The sequence below is a fragment of the Canis lupus genome, chromosome 5 (assembly GCF_011100685.1).
Source record: "Canis lupus familiaris isolate Mischka breed German Shepherd chromosome 5, alternate assembly UU_Cfam_GSD_1.0, whole genome shotgun sequence".
NCBI lineage: Eukaryota > Metazoa > Chordata > Mammalia > Carnivora > Canidae > Canis > Canis lupus.
The window spans coordinates 33,283,603-33,300,366 of record NC_049226.1 but is presented as its reverse complement, the minus strand read 5'-3'; the positions used below and the strand labels follow the sequence as shown (position 1 = coordinate 33,300,366).

General features: G+C 53.5%; 2 protein-coding genes across 5 annotated transcripts; one reads left to right on the top strand and one right to left on the bottom strand.

Moving 5' to 3' along the window:
• Positions 1-5,638: 5,638 nt before the first annotated feature.
• SLC25A35 (solute carrier family 25 member 35) lies at positions 5,639-15,065 on the top strand. 3 transcript variants are annotated; one of them, XM_038536820.1, is made up of 6 exons: positions 5,639-6,608; positions 7,483-7,548; positions 7,887-8,039; positions 8,361-8,495; positions 14,409-14,548; positions 14,873-15,065. In XM_038536820.1, exons 1-6 carry the CDS (start codon positions 6,234-6,236, stop codon positions 15,048-15,050), a joined length of 1,047 nt encoding a protein of 348 aa, XP_038392748.1. In that variant the 5' UTR covers positions 5,639-6,233; the 3' UTR covers positions 15,051-15,065. The 3 variants fall into 3 exon arrangements, with proteins under 3 accessions (XP_038392748.1, XP_038392750.1, XP_038392749.1); XM_038536822.1 differs by lacking the exon at positions 14,873-15,065 and having other exon boundaries at positions 14,409-14,567; XM_038536821.1 differs by lacking the exons at positions 14,409-14,548; positions 14,873-15,065 and adding an exon at positions 8,666-9,274 and having other exon boundaries at positions 5,640-6,608.
• Positions 9,245-10,701, bottom strand: RANGRF (RAN guanine nucleotide release factor). 2 transcript variants are annotated; one of them, XM_038536823.1, is made up of 5 exons: positions 10,501-10,697; positions 10,290-10,406; positions 9,909-10,065; positions 9,730-9,815; positions 9,245-9,519 (listed from the first exon to the last, which is right to left on the bottom strand). In XM_038536823.1, exons 1-5 carry the CDS (start codon positions 10,599-10,601, stop codon positions 9,396-9,398), a joined length of 585 nt encoding a protein of 194 aa, XP_038392751.1. In that variant the 5' UTR covers positions 10,602-10,697; the 3' UTR covers positions 9,245-9,395. The 2 variants fall into 2 exon arrangements, with proteins under 2 accessions (XP_038392751.1, XP_038392752.1); XM_038536824.1 differs by lacking the exon at positions 9,730-9,815 and having other exon boundaries at positions 10,501-10,701.
• Positions 15,066-16,764: the final 1,699 nt, after the last annotated feature.

The following is a 16,764-nucleotide window of genomic DNA, read 5'->3' as shown; positions in this document are numbered from 1 at the left end:
AGGCCACATAGTGCGGAACCATATGGGGCAGATGGGCACTGAAGCTTTCTGAGCTGAGATGGGGAGAAGGGACAGTAAAGTTTTAACCAGTCCCACACTCACTCTCCCATCTTCTGGTACCTGGTTGTCCTTTGAGGAACTGCCCCCCATTCCCATCATTCTAGTCCAGATGGCCCGTTCTGGGGGTGGTGCCTGGCCCACAAGCAGCCGGTCAACACACTCTCCCCTTGCCACTAAGGTTGGGTGGGGGCTGAGCATGCAACACAAGCAGGGCCAAAGCATAATTCACACAGGACTTACGCTCAAATTCATTGAAAAAGAGACTCGACTCTCCCTGATGGCTCGTTTCCACAGATGACTGCACAACCCTTCCCATCCCCATGCCCTATTGCTAGGTGACTCGGCTGCCACTCCTCTCATCAAGAGGAAGAATTTATTTTCCCTGCAATTCAGTCTGGGCTGGCCCAGCGACTTGTTTCGATCAAGAGAATTGCCGAGGAACCGACATTGTGCCTGTTTCGGGCCTGAAGAGGACTGGCAGCTTCTGCTTTGTTCTCTCAGGAGCCAGCCATCGTGTACAGAAATGTGGGCTAGACGACTGGGTGGTGAGAGGCCATGAGGAGGGAGGAACCACTGAGAGAATCAGGACGCCCACATGGCAAGGCCACCTTGGATCTTCCACCTCCAGCCCATCTGACACCATCCTGGGGCATCCACGCTGGGCCCTGCCCAAATTCTTTTTTTTTCTTCCTTGTTTTTTTGCTCAAATTCTTGATCCACAGATTCATGAGCAATGAAATATTTTGAGTCTCAAGCCGCTAAGTTTTGGAATGATTCATTATGCAGTTGTGCACAAGCAAAGCACTGTCTTTCTACTGGGGCTGCTAGGCTAGAGGGGGGGACACAGGCCCAGAGCTGCTGGCGGCCATCAGGGAAGTGGCCTCAGAATAAAACCAACACAAGGGAGAGGCGGAGAGACACAGATTTGAGTCCCTCATCCCACTGGCCCAAAATCATAATTCTGTTTGCACTTTTCCATTAGGTGAGTTTATGAATTCCCATTCTGTAAGCTGGCTTGGGTTGGGTTTCTGTCATTTGTTGTTTTTTTTTAAGATTGTATTTATTTATTCATGAGAGACACACAGAGAGAGGCAGAGACACAGGCAGAGGGAGAAGCAGGCTCCCTGCGGGGAGCCTGATGTAGAACTTGATCCCAGGATCCTGGGATCATGCCCTGAGCTGAAAGGCAGACACTCAACCACTGAGCCACCCAGGTGCCCCAGGTTTCTGTCATTTGTTTTTTTGTTTGTTTGTTTTGTTTTTTTGGTTTCTGTCATTTGTAACCAAAAAAAGCCCCTTGCGAGGGGAGAGGAGCTCACAATGAAAGAAATGTTGAGTCTGAGTGGTCTCTGGGAGGACTGAGATCCTGAACTGCACTAGAATCCTTCTGGGAGTCCAGAACACTGGAGGCTCCTTTCTCATGTGGACAGCCACTAGGGTATGTATCCGGGCTGTGGTGTAAGATGAATCAGAAGAGGACAGTGAGGAGAGGATCGAGGGCTCTGGGAATCCATACAAGTTCTGATCCCAGTGGGGAGAGAGGATTCAGTCCCACTGCCACCAGGTGGAGTCTGAGCACTTCAGGTGCAGAAGAGGCACAGCCCAGGGCCCTCCACCCTCAGCATCCACCTCCCTCCCCCCCTCTGTGGTCCCACCCTTTCTCTCAGGCACCTGGTGCCCACCTCGGGGGTCCTCCTTCAACTCCTCTCAAATTTGTCTCAGAAAATTCATATCCAGAAAAAGATAACGGTTGACAGTAATCAAGATGACAGGGTGTTAGCAAAAGACTGGACACAAAGAGAGGCGCCTGGGTAGCACAGGTGGTTGAGTGTCTGACTCTTGGTTTCAGCTCAGGCTGTGGTCTCGGGGTCCTGGAATCGAACCCCACGTTGAGCTCCACACTGAGCATAGAGCCTGCTTTGGGCTATCTCACCCTCTCCCTCTGCCCCTCCCATCCCATGTTCTCTCTCTCAAATAAATAAGTGAATCTTTAAAAAAAGAAAAAAAAAAAAGATCAGGGCGCCTGGGTGGCTCAGTGGTTGAGCATATGCCTTTGCTCAGGGTGTGATCTCGGGGTCCTGGGATCTAGTCCCCCATCGTGCTCCCCACAGGGAGCTTGCTTCTCCCTCTGTGTCTCTGCCTCTGTGTGTGTGTGTGTGTGTGTGTGTGTGTGTGTGTCTCATGAATAAATACATGCAATCTTTTTTTAAGTAAAAGAAAGTTTTTAAATAGATAAAAAGCTCAATTGGAGAGAATACTCTAGAGAGAGACCATACAGATATATAGAGACTCTAGAGAGAGAGACTACACAAATACATTTAACTGATGTTTATCAAAAAAGCAAAGGCAGTTCAATGGAGAAAGGATAGTCTTCGCAACAAAGTTGCTGGCACAATTGGGACATAGATATGTTTTTTTTATTTTTTTATTTGTCTATTTATGAGAGACACAGAGAGAGAGGCAGATGGAGAAGCAGGCTCCCTGTGGGGAGCCCGATGTGGGACTCAATCCCGGGACTCCAGGATCACACCCTGGGCCAAAAGCAGGCACTAAACTGCTGAGCCACCCAGGGAACCCCATATATATATATATATATATATATATATATATATATATATATATATATATATATGATTTTTATTTATTCATTCATGAGAGACACAGGCAGAGGGAGAAGCAGGCTCCATGCAGGGAGCCCAACTTGGGACTAGATCCTGGGTCTCCAGGATCACAACCTGGGCTGAAGGCGGTGCTAAACCACTGAGCCACCCAGGTTGCCATATATATATATATATATATATTTTTTTTTTTTTTAAATCTCGACCCAGACCTTTACACCATTCACTCTAAAAACAAAAAACAAACCAAAAAACAAAAAACATAGACCTGTATGTAAAATATAAAACTATAAGATTTCTAGGAGAAAATATAGGAGCTAATCTAGGCTACCCTGGGTTTGGCAATATGCTTTTAGATACAACACCAAAAGCACAGTCTGTGAAGGACAAAAATTTGACATTAAATTTTGATATAATTAAAAACTTCTGCTCTGCAAAAGATACTGTAGGAGAATGGAAAGACAAGTCATAGGCAGTGAGTAAACATTTCTGAAACACATATCTGATAAAGGATGATTTCATCCAAGATACACAAATAGCTCTTCACCTCAACAAACAAAAACAACCCAATTAAGATCCGGCACCTCACTAAAGAAGATATACAACAGTATAAATTTCCAGCTCTAAAATGAGTTCTGGGGATCTAATGTACAGAATGGCAACTATGATTAACCGTAATATTGAAAGTTGCTAAGAGTGTAGACCTTAGAAGTTATCACCCCCCCCCCCCCACACACACACACACATACACATAGGGTCATCATATGAGGGGATAGAGGTGCTAATCTTATTGTGGTGATCGTCTCACAATATATATGTACCAAGTCATCAAGTGTATACCTTAAACTTTTTTTTTTTATAGACCTTAAAATTAACGTATGTTATATGTCAATGACATCTCCATAAAGCTGGGGTGGGGGAGATAAACAGATGGCAAAAAGCATATGAAAAGATGCTTGGCATCATTTGTCATTAGGAAATCACAAATTAAAACAGTAGGTACCACTGCACACCCATTAGAATGGCTAAGACTGGGGCACCTGGGTGACTCCGTGGGCTGAGCATCTGCCTTTGGCTCAGGTCATGCATTAAGCCCCAGGTGAGGCTCCTTGCTCAGAGGGATCTGCTTTTCCCTCTGATCCTGCTCATGCACACTCTTTGTCAAATAAATAAAATCTTAAAAAAAGAAAAAGATTGGATGAACCTTAAATATATATTTGGGGGAAGACCTGGGTGGCTCAGTGGTTGACCATCTGCCTTCGGCTCAGGGTGTGATCCCGGGGTCCTGGGATAAAGTCCCACATCGGGCTCCCTGCATGGAACCTGCTTCTCCCTCTGCCTGTGTCTCTGTGCCTTTCTCTCTCTCTCTCTCTGGATCTCATGAATAAATAAATAAAATCTTAAAAAAAAAAAAAAAAAAAGATTCTCATCCCATCCACCAGGTGGAGAAATCTGGGAGCATCCCTTGGAAATTTTCCGAGGACTGTTTCAGTCCCTCTTGAGAAGCCCGGTGGGAAGTCCTGCTATTTGCTGTACTTTGCTCTGACCCCTCCAGTCTCCCTAAGGCTCAATGTGGTAGCAGGACAATGGCGAGATAGAGAGGACTCAGACCCAGTCCCCAGGGGGTATCTAAGAACTCCTTGGGTAGGGAAGGAGTCAGACAGTAAATAACTGCTAATTAAAATGAGAAATGTGGATAACTGTTAGAGGAGCAGAGCCAGAGGGAAACAGCTTGAAAGTGGAGAACTTGCCAAAGCTTCCAGGGTCAGGAGAGACATAGCTCAAGGTGAGGAAGGATTGGGAATCACCAAAGGGGGTTAGAGTCATTTCCAGCCGTGGAAACAGGATATGCAAGTGTCACAGGGGTCTGACAGCCTGTGACTTTTCTGGAAACCTGCTATCTGAGCACTTAGTAGGAGTCCAACACTTGCACCCAGGTAAGAGCAATAGATACTTAGCATTCCCATTTACAAAAGAATCTCTGAAATGTTAAATAATTTGCCTAAGGTCATCTAGCTGGTAAGCAAATAGACACACACAGGAACTCCAAAGGGCACTCTGAGTCTAAATGTGGTGGCTGCTTCACACGCAGGCAGACAGCCTCTGCCGCCTCCTCCTCCTCCTCCTCCTGCCTCATCCTTTCTTTCTCCAAGCCTTCTTTCTCCCTCAAGCCCTTCCCGGAGTGGCTAGCTCCCCCAGCCTCTTTCACCAGTTCACCCGTGATTAACAGCTACCAGACTCACGAGCAAGGACAGGAGTCCAGAATCCCAGGCGCCCTCCCACCGCTAGCTGATAGTGGAAGGCTAAACCCGGGGATCAACCTCCCTGTCTAGCCCGGGTCCGCCCTTCTCTGGATTGCGGCGAGGATCAAGAGCTCAGGGCTGTGAGTGCGCTCCCACGCCATCCTTCGCTGCCCGCAGCCAGCCACACCCTGGCTCTGGGACCTACGGATCCGGTCGCCGGCCTTAGAGATCGGCCCGGTCCAGCAGGTGTGTCCCCTCCGCACCTGTGGGCGGAGCCCCAGCTTCCGGGCTCACCTGGCGCCAGAATCGGCGGGGAGGGGGAGGGGGGGGAGCTAGCAGATCCGCAGGCTGGCAGTCCCCGCCTGCCGCCGACCCGGACTGGAGGGAAGGGAGGGGCGCCCTCCACCTGCCCCGGGAGCGGCGCCAACACCCCACCCCACCCCACCACCATCCCCCGCCCAGTAGGGGGCTGCTGCCTCGGCTCTCGGCCTCGGCTCGCCAAGCTGTCCTCCCCGCTCGGCCCCCGGGGCGCCCCTCCCGGAGCCCCGAGTCTGGGGCGCGGGCGCCGGCGCCGGCGCGGGGAGAGTTAATTCCAACGCTCTCCACGCGGATTCCGGGGGCCGGGCCGCCGAGGGCGCCTCCCATTGGCCGCGGAGCTGGCTCGGCGCTGATTGGCTGGCGCTGCCGGCCCCCGCTCGCCTCGGCTCCCCATTGGGCGCCGCGCTCCGCTGCTGGAGTGTGGCGGCCCGGCCTCCGCAGGCTCCCCGGGCCGAGCTGCTGCGAGCTCCGGCAGCTGCCTGGGGACATCATCCCCGGCCCGGAGTTCCGACTTCCTTCACCCCCACCCCCGATCCAGACGCCACCGATCTCCTCCCGGATCCTCTTCCTCCGTAACCTGCTGGTTTTCTTTTTCCTCTCTCTCTCGGCTCCCATCGCCCCAATCCGCCTTTCCCTTCTCTGCTCCCGGGCCCGTGGCTGACCATCCCCATCATCCCACCTGCCATCCGCCTGGCTTCTGCCCCTCCTTGACCTCGGATCCCGTGACCGACGGGGCACTGCCATAACCTTCCCACCAGACTCTCCTAAACTCCTTTTCCTTCTTTCTTTGCCAGCTCCTGACTCCCAAATTCCAGCTAACCTTTGACCTCTTGACATCTGACCCTAACATTCTTCACCCCAAATCTCTCAGTTCCTGCCTCCTGCAGTCCAAACTTGCCAAGACGGAGGCCTACCCCCTGAGTTCTGACTCCATTTCTGAGGCTCATTTTTACTTTCTTACTCCTGGGTCACTTCCTGTCACTGCGACCCCACCATGGACTTCTTGATGAGCGGCCTGGCAGCCTGCGGGGCCTGTGTGTTCACCAACCCTCTGGAGGTGGTAAAGACCAGGATGCAGTTGCAGGGAGAATTGAAGGCCCCCGGCACCTACCAGCGGCACTACCGAAATGTCTTCCACGCTTTCATCACCATCGGCAGGGTGGATGGCCTGGCTGCCCTGCAGAAGGGACTGGCCCCTGCCCTCTTATACCAGTTCCTGATGAATGGCATCCGCCTGGGCACCTACAGCCTGGCTGAGGCCAGAGGCTACCTGCATACTGCCGAAGGCACCCTCAGCCCTCCGCGAAGCGCAGCAGCTGGGGCCCTGGCTGGGGTCATGGGAGCCTATTTGGGGAGCCCCATCTACATGGTGAGAGGAAGGGTCTTGCCTGGGGCCTCCAGGCAGACCCTTGGTGTAGGGTGGGGCCTGGGCCTTCACAATCTGACACTGAGATTGGAAGTGGGTTTGTGCAGGGAACAATGAAGAATCTGAGTAACATCGTCAGTGGGTGTAGGGATGAGGGAGAGTCCTGGGCACCACAGAATTATAATCCCACAGTCTCCTCCTTTGAGTTTTCTGGAATAGGTAAAGGATCAATAGCCTGAGGCCCAGAGAAGGGAAGTGACCAGCTCAAGGTCACACAGCTGCTTGCTGCTAGGACTAGGTTCTGCTTAGTGTTCCTCCTGGAAGACACTGGCGGTCAGGCAGTTCTATAAGAGAGGCAAGTCTGGTCTCACTCCTAGGATATGACATTCAGAAACAGTGACCCCTCCAAAGTCAGCCTCCACATGCCTCCTTGGGGCTTGGGAGCCAGAGAGCAAGTTTTACGGCAACCTGCCCCAGAGTTGGATGGAGGAGTCTGGTCATGGTGGTAACTAGAGATCCAGTCTGGGAATAGGAGCTGACATGAGAGGCCAGACACCCAAGTGCTGCCTAACAGGGACAGTCTTAGGAAATGTTGCCATTCTCTAACCTGTCCATCCCCCACTCAACCCCCAAGGGAAGGAAGATGTAGAGGGCGTGGGGTATCTTGCAGTGCTAGGAGATCCATCCCCTGGGACCGGAGCCAAGGGACACAGAGTCTCATGACCAACGTGTTAAGTGGGAACAACAACAATGATCAGATTAAAAGGATACTCCTTGCTGAACACCCTGGAGGAAGTGTGATAGGGTCAGGCGTTCAAGTCTTTGAGGTGGGAGGCTGACCACTGGGCCGTAGGCCATGACATTCTCTTGTCCCCAGGTAAAGACACACCTGCAGGCACAGGCAGCCTCAGAAATTGCTGTAGGACATCAGTATAAGCATCAGGTAAGTGTTTTCCAACCCTACTGGGGTCCCTGCCCATTCTTTCCCGTTCCCCCCACTTCCTGCACCACCCACCCCGCAGCTCTCTGCCTGTGCCCAACTGCTGCAAGGCAGCCATGGCTTGCCTAGCCCACCGATTCAGCACCCACCCCCTGCCCCTCCTGTGGAGTGGTGAGGAAGAGAACAGTGCGGGTGATAGAAACATTCCAAATCTAAGTCCACATGGAACTGGTTGTCCAGACACCGGGTGCCCGTTCAAGACCCCTCTTTGGCAGGGTTAGGTGGCAGCTCCCTGATGCCGGGGTGACTGAAGCCCGCCCCCGTGGTCTTCCCCCTACCAGGGCATGTTTCAGGCGCTAAGCAAGATTGGCCAGAAACATGGTCTGGTGGGGTTGTGGCGTGGGGCCCTGGGCGGCCTGCCCCGAGTTATCATCGGTTCTTCCACCCAGCTCTGCACCTTCTCATCCACCAAGGACTTCATCACTCAGTGGGAGGTACTGCCCGGCAAAAGGGATGGGGCCACACTGGGGGTGCGGGCAGTGGGAGGGCAAGCTGAATTGGGGCCCATGAATGTCGCATGGTGATGTTCGATGCGAGGGAATGGCAGGAGGACTTGAGGGTCACAGACTCTTTACGCCCTTCCCATGATCCTCTTGTCACCTCATCCCAGATGGTGCATCTGAGTGCTGGAGCATCCTGCCCTTGGGAGCTCCCTGAGTTACAGGCTCTCTACTCTATCCCCAGGGCAGGGCCCCGTTCTTTCCCAGGGGTTAAACAATTGGTTGACAAAATTCTCTTCCTCCCTCCACCCTTAGATATTTCCTCCCCAGAGCTGGAAGGTTGCTCTGGTGGCTGCCATGGTGAGTGGCATTGCAGTGGTCCTGGCCATGACACCCTTTGATGTGGCCAGTACAAGGCTCTACAACCAGCCCACAGATGCTCGGGGCAAGGTAAGGGGGTACTCTGGAGTGCCAGCAGGCAGGGAAGGCCAGGCGGTGGGTGAAAGCAAATTGTGGGTGCAGGTGGGACAGCCTAAAATGCAGCCCGCTGAGATGACGCCCCTGGTGGGCTCTGACAGACTCCTTCCCTGTGCTCTCCCTCCCTCTCAACCCGCTCTCAGGGCCTCATGTACCGGGGGATCCTGGATGCTCTGCTGCAAACTGCTCGGACAGAGGGCATTTTTGGCATGTACAAGGGTATAGGTGCCTCCTACTTCCGCCTTGGCCCCCACACCATCCTTTCCCTCTTCTTCTGGGACCAGTTACGCACCCTCTACTACACGTACACCAAATGACAACAGCCACTCTTGCACACACCACCAAATCAGCACTCCTTGGACACTTCTGCCTCCACTACTATATCCTGGTGACTTCTGACCAGGTGACCTGTCATCCACCCAAGGGGGACAGCCAACACCACTCCCCATCTGTTTTCTCAGGGTTAAATCACTACAAGGAACAGTCTGCCTCCCTTCCTTGGGTGTCACTTTAAACCTTCCCTACCCATCCTCCTGGACACGTCACACCCCCTCTCTCAGGGCAGAGCCAATCACTCCAAAGTATTCCCTCCTTTTATGTGGATGGCCTTGGGTCCCCTTCTGATCCTATGCACAAACTTTTAACCCCCCACTCCAAGACCAAAAGGAACCAGGGGGGACCCAGGTGTCTTGTTGGATTCAGCAAGGCACAGAGATATTATCTTCGTTATAAAGCAAGTTTATTTCTGCAGACAGGAGGTGTCTTATGTTTATGCACAGGGAAGGAATTAAGGGCATATATCCAACTCCTTGGTCCCCTTGCAGAACGGGGTCCCTGTGTGCTTCAGCAGCTTTACGCAGTGTTTCAGCATCTTTACTGGGGACCAAAGATGTTGGGATCGTGAAGGGTCAGACTAGTCACCAGCTGTTCAAAGTCACCCAGGCTCCAGGGCAGAAGTGACAGATTTTCAGGACCAAGAGATAACCTATTGTCAGGGCTTGGGGGTGGGGGAACAGATGGAGAAAGAACAACATCCAGGCCTCAGGTGGTGACAGTCCCACTTCCTGTTCCCAGGAGGACCCCAAGCCTCTGGCCCTCTCCCTCTTTCTTGGAGGACCCCACCAGCCAGTCTCCCCGCTCTGCCCCTCCCAGCAGATCCTCCTGGGGGACCCAGTCATGAGCCATGTGTCCTTTCTGTCCTCCTTACGGGGGCTCATTGAAGGTGACCAGGACATCAGTCTGATAGCGGGGCAGCCGCAACAAAGCCTGGTGCACCATCACGTCCTTTGCTACCTGAAGGGATCAGGGTCAAGATGCTTACCTGACCCCGCCCCCCAGGGCCCCTCCCATCACCCCTCCAGGAATCTCACACTCCCGTGCTCTCACCTGGTGGTTTTCTTTAGCTACCTGCTGCTTGCCAGAGAGGACCCAGGCTTCTTGACAGTAGCTCCGGAGAGCCAGGTTCTCCGAAAGGAGGGGCTGCACACTGTCCACTTGCAGGGCCCTAGCCTCCTGCATCCCGCCCACGTCCTCAAAGTGGTACCTAGAGGAGGGGGCGCGGGCGGGGTCAGGGAGGGACGGTGACCGGCCGCCCACTCCCTCCTGCCCAGCATCATCGAGCCCTTTAAGCTTCGCTCACTTCCCGCGATAAGGTGTTGCCCTTGGGCTGTCTCACGGCCCTGATTAACCGTCCTGCCGCAGGCCCCGCCCACCTCTTCGGCTCCGGCCCTCCCATTGGCCAGCCGCGCGGGCGGCCGCCTCCCTCACCGCGCAGCCTCCTCGCCCTGCACGTGGGCCTGCAGCTCCAGAAGTTCCACGATCAGGCTCTGGTCAGTCACGCGGTGGCAGAAAACTTCCTGATTGTCCGGGACCGGTCGCAGGTCGCTGGAGAGAGTCGAGGCAGACCCCCCCCACCGGCTGAGCCCTCGCTTCTCCCCTCATCCCACCGGACGGGTCCGCGGCGCTCGCGCCTTCTCACCTTACGTCAAGGGCCCCCGGAGGCAGAGTGGCGGAGAAGGCGCCCCCGAACAGCGGGTAGTCTCGCGTGGGCTCCATGGGCCTGGGACTGGGTGCGGGCATCAGAGAGATATAGAAGAAACTCACGTGTGGCCACGCGGCATCACCATCACCGCCGCCGCCTCCGGTCCACCTTAGCTCCCGCCCCTTTACGGGTTGGCCCCGCCCCCTCGGCCGCGCTGGCCAATTAGCGTCTGCGCCTTGGGGGGCGGTGCCCAGCGGGGCGGCTCCCGGAAGCCTGGCTCTCGCGGGGGCGGAACCTGGGGGCTGCCGCGGGCTGCAAGCGGCGAGGTCCGACCCTGGCGCCGGGGTTTGTGAGCGCCCGGTGCCCTCCAGCCCGCGCCCACAGTCTCCCTTCTTTAAAGAGGTCGCGCCTTCTGAGACTGTCGCTTGAGACCTTCCTTGGGGACCCTTGCTCGGGCAAGGGGTTGACGTCTGGGTGGGGTCTCCTGAATCGGGAGAATACCTTTGAAGGTCTTGCAGCTCCCTTCTTGGGGGGGACTTGGAGGCAGCGAGCTGCAAACCCGACCGCTAATTCCCCGGATGCGGGGATTTAGGGGAACAGTGGGGCCAGGTGTGAGGCCCTTCCTGCAGGCGAGACCCAACCCGCGGATTAGGCGTTTAATCCGTCTCAAATCTTGCCTTGAGAACTCGGTGGGGGTGGGTGGGGTGGAGAGGCTGGCCGCCCCCACACGCACCTGGAGGAAAACACGGATTAAACCCTCTGTTGTTTCTCTTTCATTGATTTTTTAGAATGTTCTCAAAAGTTTTCGCCCAGTTACATTCTCCCAGCTGATTTCTCCATTCGTGTTTAATCCCCAGCGCCTGCCAGTGTTCAGAACATAACAGGGCCATTAGGTATTGTGGGATGAATGGATAAACGCCTTACCCACGGGGTTCCAAGTGCTGCCTCTACTTACGGACCCTAATGATTTCATGGCCCTGGGGCCAGGGGACTCCTCATTTTGGGGCCCCTTACCGAAGCTGGAGATACAAAGGCAGTTAGGTCATGATCCCTGCCTCACCAAGGACTGCTGGGAACACTTTGAGTATTAAAGGTTGACCCAAAATTCACCAGGGCATCCTAGGGGTGTTTTAGGCAGAGGAATATCAGGTGCAAAGACTTGGAACTTTTGGGGTTTTTTTGTTTTAAGTTTTTTTTTTTTTATTTTATTTTTATGATAGTCACACACACAGAGAGAGAGAGAGGCAGAGACACAGGCAGAGGGAGAAGCAGGCTCCATGCACCAGAAGCCCGACGTGGGATTCGATCCCAGGTCTCCAGGATCGCGCGCTGGGCCAAAGGCAGGCGCTAAACCGCTGCGCCACCCAGGGATCCCGACTTGGAACTTTTGAAAGGGCGTATCTTGGGAGATGGAAGTGTATTGGCTTGGCCAGGGTGCAGTGAGGGACAGGTGGCAGGAGCTGGAAACAGTGACACTGGAGAGGACTTGTGCACTTTTTTTTTTTTTAAGATTTTATTTACTTATTCATGAGAGACACAGAGAGGCAGAGACACAGGCAGAGGGAGAAGCATGCTTCCTGGGGGGAGCCCGATGCGGGACTCGGGACTCGATCCCTGGACCCCGGGATCACGCCCTGAGCCCAAGGCAAATGCTCAACCACTGACTCACCCAGGTGCCCCTTGGCGGGGGGGGGGTTGAGTCCCGCGTCCGGCTCCCTGCATGGAGCCTGCTTCTGCCTCTCTCTCTCTCTCTCTCTCTCTCTCTCTCTCTGTGTGTGTGTGTCTCTGATGAATGAAGGAATAAATAAATAAAATCTTAAAAAAAAAAAAAAAGCAAGCCCCAATAAAGATTCTGGACATCAAGGCTCAAGGGAACTTCTTGGATGGCAAACACACTGATGTGTCAGGGAATGAGCTTGGAAGCTCTCCTTCCAGGACCCTTCCAGATCTTACATTTATGTGTCCTTAGAGTGAAACAGCAATCAAAAGTATAGTACTTCCCTTAGTTCGAGTTGTTTCAGTGAATTATTGAACCTCTGGGCATTTCAGGAACTGTGGGATTTATAGCCAGTTGGCCAGAGATGTGGTTACTTAGGGACTTGTAAGATTTATGGTTGGCATCTGAAATGAGTGTTGGCTGGTGGAAAACAGACTGTACCTTGAGGCATCCGATGCTTATTGCAGTTGGTGTTAGACCAGTCAGGGTGAAACAGAATAAGAAGTCGGTAATATCCCAAGTTCAGGGGGATGAGGGTCTACACTAAGCTCGTAGAGAGACAGGAGAGGAAGAGATGAAGCCAGAAAAGCAATAAGCAAGAGAAGCCATAGTCTGGGGGGTCCGCAAAGCGTAGAGGAAGCATGAAGAGAGTGTCAAAGATGGTGGCCAGGCCAAGAAGAATGGTGACGCCCGACAGAAGTAGGCAGTGAAGGGTTTGGTTGTGGACAGGGCAAAGAGGAGAGAGGGCCTCTGTTCTTGCCCCTAAGTCACAAGACTGGGTGCTTTACTGCCTCCACTTCCCAGAGGTAGAGTCCAGCCCCTCTGATCCTGCCATTCCTCCTTTTGGGTGTGGGATTGTCCAAGCCAGTGACACCGAGACAAGTGCACCAAGTGACCATACTCAGCGACATTCCTCAGGACCCTCTGCCTGGAGCTGGCAAAGGGCATGCGCCCTCCGAATGAGTGTCATGTTCTCCTAGCTTGGTTCTGGCAGCCCGCACTTTTGACCTCTCGATGGACACGGGCCCTCCTGCATTTCACATGTGTCTCTCAGCATCTGTTCCAGAAGTAGGAGGAGGAGGTGACTTGGGAGAGGTGGTACGCTGTAGCACACATCCCCCACCCTCCATCGCCTCCCCCCACCCCCCATGGCCTGGCCTGCCTCTGAGGGAGGGAGGAGGTGTGGGGAGGGGTCTCGTGGCAGCTCTTCAGAATCTGATGGATCCTCACGGGGAGGGGGAGGTACGTTACATTCTCATGGGTGAGGAGGGGTCTCCTCGGGCTACAGTCCCTGTGTCTTTAACCCCCGGGGTGGGAGTAGGGGTGGGAGGGTGGGGGAAGCCCCCTATTCCTTCCCTTGGAACCTTCTGGAAGGTATCGTTGGGAATCCATGGGGCCCCAGCCCCCAAAGTGCCACACAACTTTGTGCTTTTCATCTGCTTTAGTTAGCTAATACATCACTTCCTTGTAACCAGCCACAGGGGAAGTGTTGGGGGTGGGGGCAGGCTGCATGCACTCAGTTGGGAGAGGATCTTGGGGCCAGAAGAGTTTGCCTCGGTCAGCAGAGCTAGGACTCGGCGGTGGAGGGCTTGGGCTGGCTCCCTAGGCCCTCTGTTGCCCTGGCTTCCTTCCCAAGGGCATCCCAGGATATTCCCGCGACTCAGGTGGTGGGAAGCCAGCCACTGAGCCTCCTAATTTTACTGCCAACCCCTTAAACACGGTTGCCGGACCTCCTAGGTGACCTTCTCCGTACGTACATACACCAGGGGCTCCCAGATCATCTCCATCCCAGACCTCTCCCGCCAGCCTGCTGGATACCTCCGTTCTCGCGGCCCACTAACACCTCAGTCCCAGCGCGGCGAAGCAGAGCCCATCACCTTCCTCCCAGCCTCTGTGATCCAATCACAACTACAGAGATCAGCACCCACCTGGTGGTCCAACCAGGAAGTCTGGGCTTCACCCATGGGCTCTGCTCTGTCCTCATCCTCTCATATCCAGTTCCTGGTGATTCTGCACCCCAGCGGCTCTGGGATCCTTCCATCCCCTTCCATCTGGGCTTCCACTGCACGCCCCAGTTGAAGCCAGCATTTCCTGCCTGGAGAGTGCTGTGCCTGCTTCCTGGCACTTCATTCTGCTCTTCTCAGGTGTCCTCCGGTGTCCTTACTCCTTTCCTTTCCTATCATGACAGGTGTCCTGTCATTCCTGGGAAGCCCTCGCTGAGCCTGACAGGTGGTGCCCCGTTCCCTGCAGAGCACTCCCGTGGCACCCTGAGCCTCTCCTAGAAGATCCTCCGTGGAGATGGTTCCTTTCGGCTCTATCTCCCTCCCTGTGAGTGCCCTGGGAGGAGGCCCTTCACCATTCTCTTTACCTGAGTGAGAGATCCTCTTGAATCCCCCCCATTCTGTGGCCACAGGCTGACCTGGCAGATAAAGAAGCTGCACAAACCCACCCCTCCCCGGCGTGGGGGGCGGGGAGTGACTCACAGTCGCAGGCACTCCTAGTGGGCTGCTCACACAGGAAGGTGTTTCCTGGAACCTGAGACAGGATTCCAATCCAAGCCCCACCCTAGCAGCCCATGGGGCTCCACTGTCTGGCTGGTGCTGCCCCCACATGTCCAAGGACTGGCTGAAATTTCTTTAATTTCCACCCCAGAGTCAGGAGGTGGGGAGATGGGCCTGCCTGCGCCCCCGGACCCTGTTGGCTGCCAGGCAGGTGTTACATTGAGAAAAAGGTAAGACTTACTGTTTTTGTGTCCGTCTACCCCCCCTACACACACACACACACACACACACACACACACACACACAGTGTCCCTCATTTGATGTCATAAGAGCTTGTCACTTTGAACCACTAGAGAAAGGAAGTAAAAGAAATAAATGCTTGAGAGGACCTGTGAAGCTGAGCCACCGGAAATGAGAATCACTGAGTGATTTTTTCTTTTATAGAAGAAAAAAAATCTATCAATCTTTACTAATGTTAACATTTATATTTATTCATGTGTTCCACCTGTACTTACTGAGCACCTAGAGGGTGACAGGTGCCATACGAGGTGGTGAGAGAGAGGTAGAGAGACCGGCAGAGAAGAAGCAGGCTCCATGTAGGGAGCCGGATGCAGGACTCAATCCTGGGACCCCAGGATCATGCCCTGGGCCGAAAGGCAGGCACCAAATCACTGAGCCACCTGGGAATCCCTCAACTGAGATTGTTGATCAAATGAATTCTGTGTTAAGATTGCAAAAGTGAAGAATACGCCGCAGCAGTGACTTGGGCTGGAAAGGGTGTGCGGAGCTCCCAGCATCAAGCTGTTGACTGATGAAACCCCAAAAAAGGAAGGGACTTTATTAGCTTTAGATGTTGCTACAGAAGTGTTTTGTTTTGTTTTGTTTTGAGTGAGAGAGTGAGTGTGAGCTCCAGGGTGGGGGGCAGAGGAAGAGGGAGAGAGAGGATCTCAAGCAGACTCCGTGCATGCTCAGTGCAGAGCCTGACACGAGGCTCAATCTCACGCCCCTGAGATCATGATCTGAGTGCAAATCAAGAGTCAGATGCTCAACCAACCAAGCCACCCAGGCAGCCCTATTTTTTTTTAAGATTTTATTTTATTTTATTTATTTTATTTTATTTTATTATTATTTTTTTTTTTATGACAGTCACAGAGAGAGAGAGAGGCAGAGACACAGGCAGAGAGAGAAGCAGGCTCCATGCACCAGGAGCCCAACATGGGATTCAATCCCGGGTCTCCAGGATCGCGCCCTGGGCCAAAGGCAGGCGCCAAACCGCTGCGCCACCCAGGGATCCCTTTTTTTAAGATTTTAAAAATAATCTTTGCACCCCATGTCGCTCAAACACACAACCCAGAGATCAAGAATCACATGCTCCACTGACTGAGCCAGCCAGGTGCCCCTAGGTGGCTTTTTTTAGAGCTGTACCTCCTCCGTTCCTGGCATATTGTTATTGTTGCTCTGCTGGAGGGCCCACTTAAGGCCTTTGACCTCTAATTCCCATTCCCTGTTTCCCCCATATGTGGGTTATGATAAATTTATGAGACAGTCTGCCCTGTTGTCTGGCTTTCTCAGAGAAAGCTGACAGGTTGGGATTTTGTCACATGGGGAATGATGAGAAGATAGTCAACTTCTAGGGCATGGGATAAGTTCTGCCTGGAAGTCGGATGTGTGGGGAAGAAAGATGTGTCTTGGGGAGGGGGGTGTTATTGAGCTGGAGGTCCTGATGACTGAGATCTGAGTCCTGAAGATGAAGAAACAAGATGCAAGGAAGGGAGGTTATGGTCACAGGCAGGGTGCTTGGATCAGTGAACTTGGAGGTGCAGCAGATGTGGGTGATGACGAAACCCAAGGGAGGTGGTTGGCCAAGGTGGAATGTAGGAAGTCACTGGACAAAGGTCCAGAGCATTAAATGATTAAACGTGAATCCAGGACAATGGAAGGAATTGAGCAAGACTATGAACCAGGTACCAATGCCCTTGAAGAATAAGGGGGAGTTAGGAAGGGTGGCATAGGATAAGGTTTGGCTACAAGTGATAGAAAACA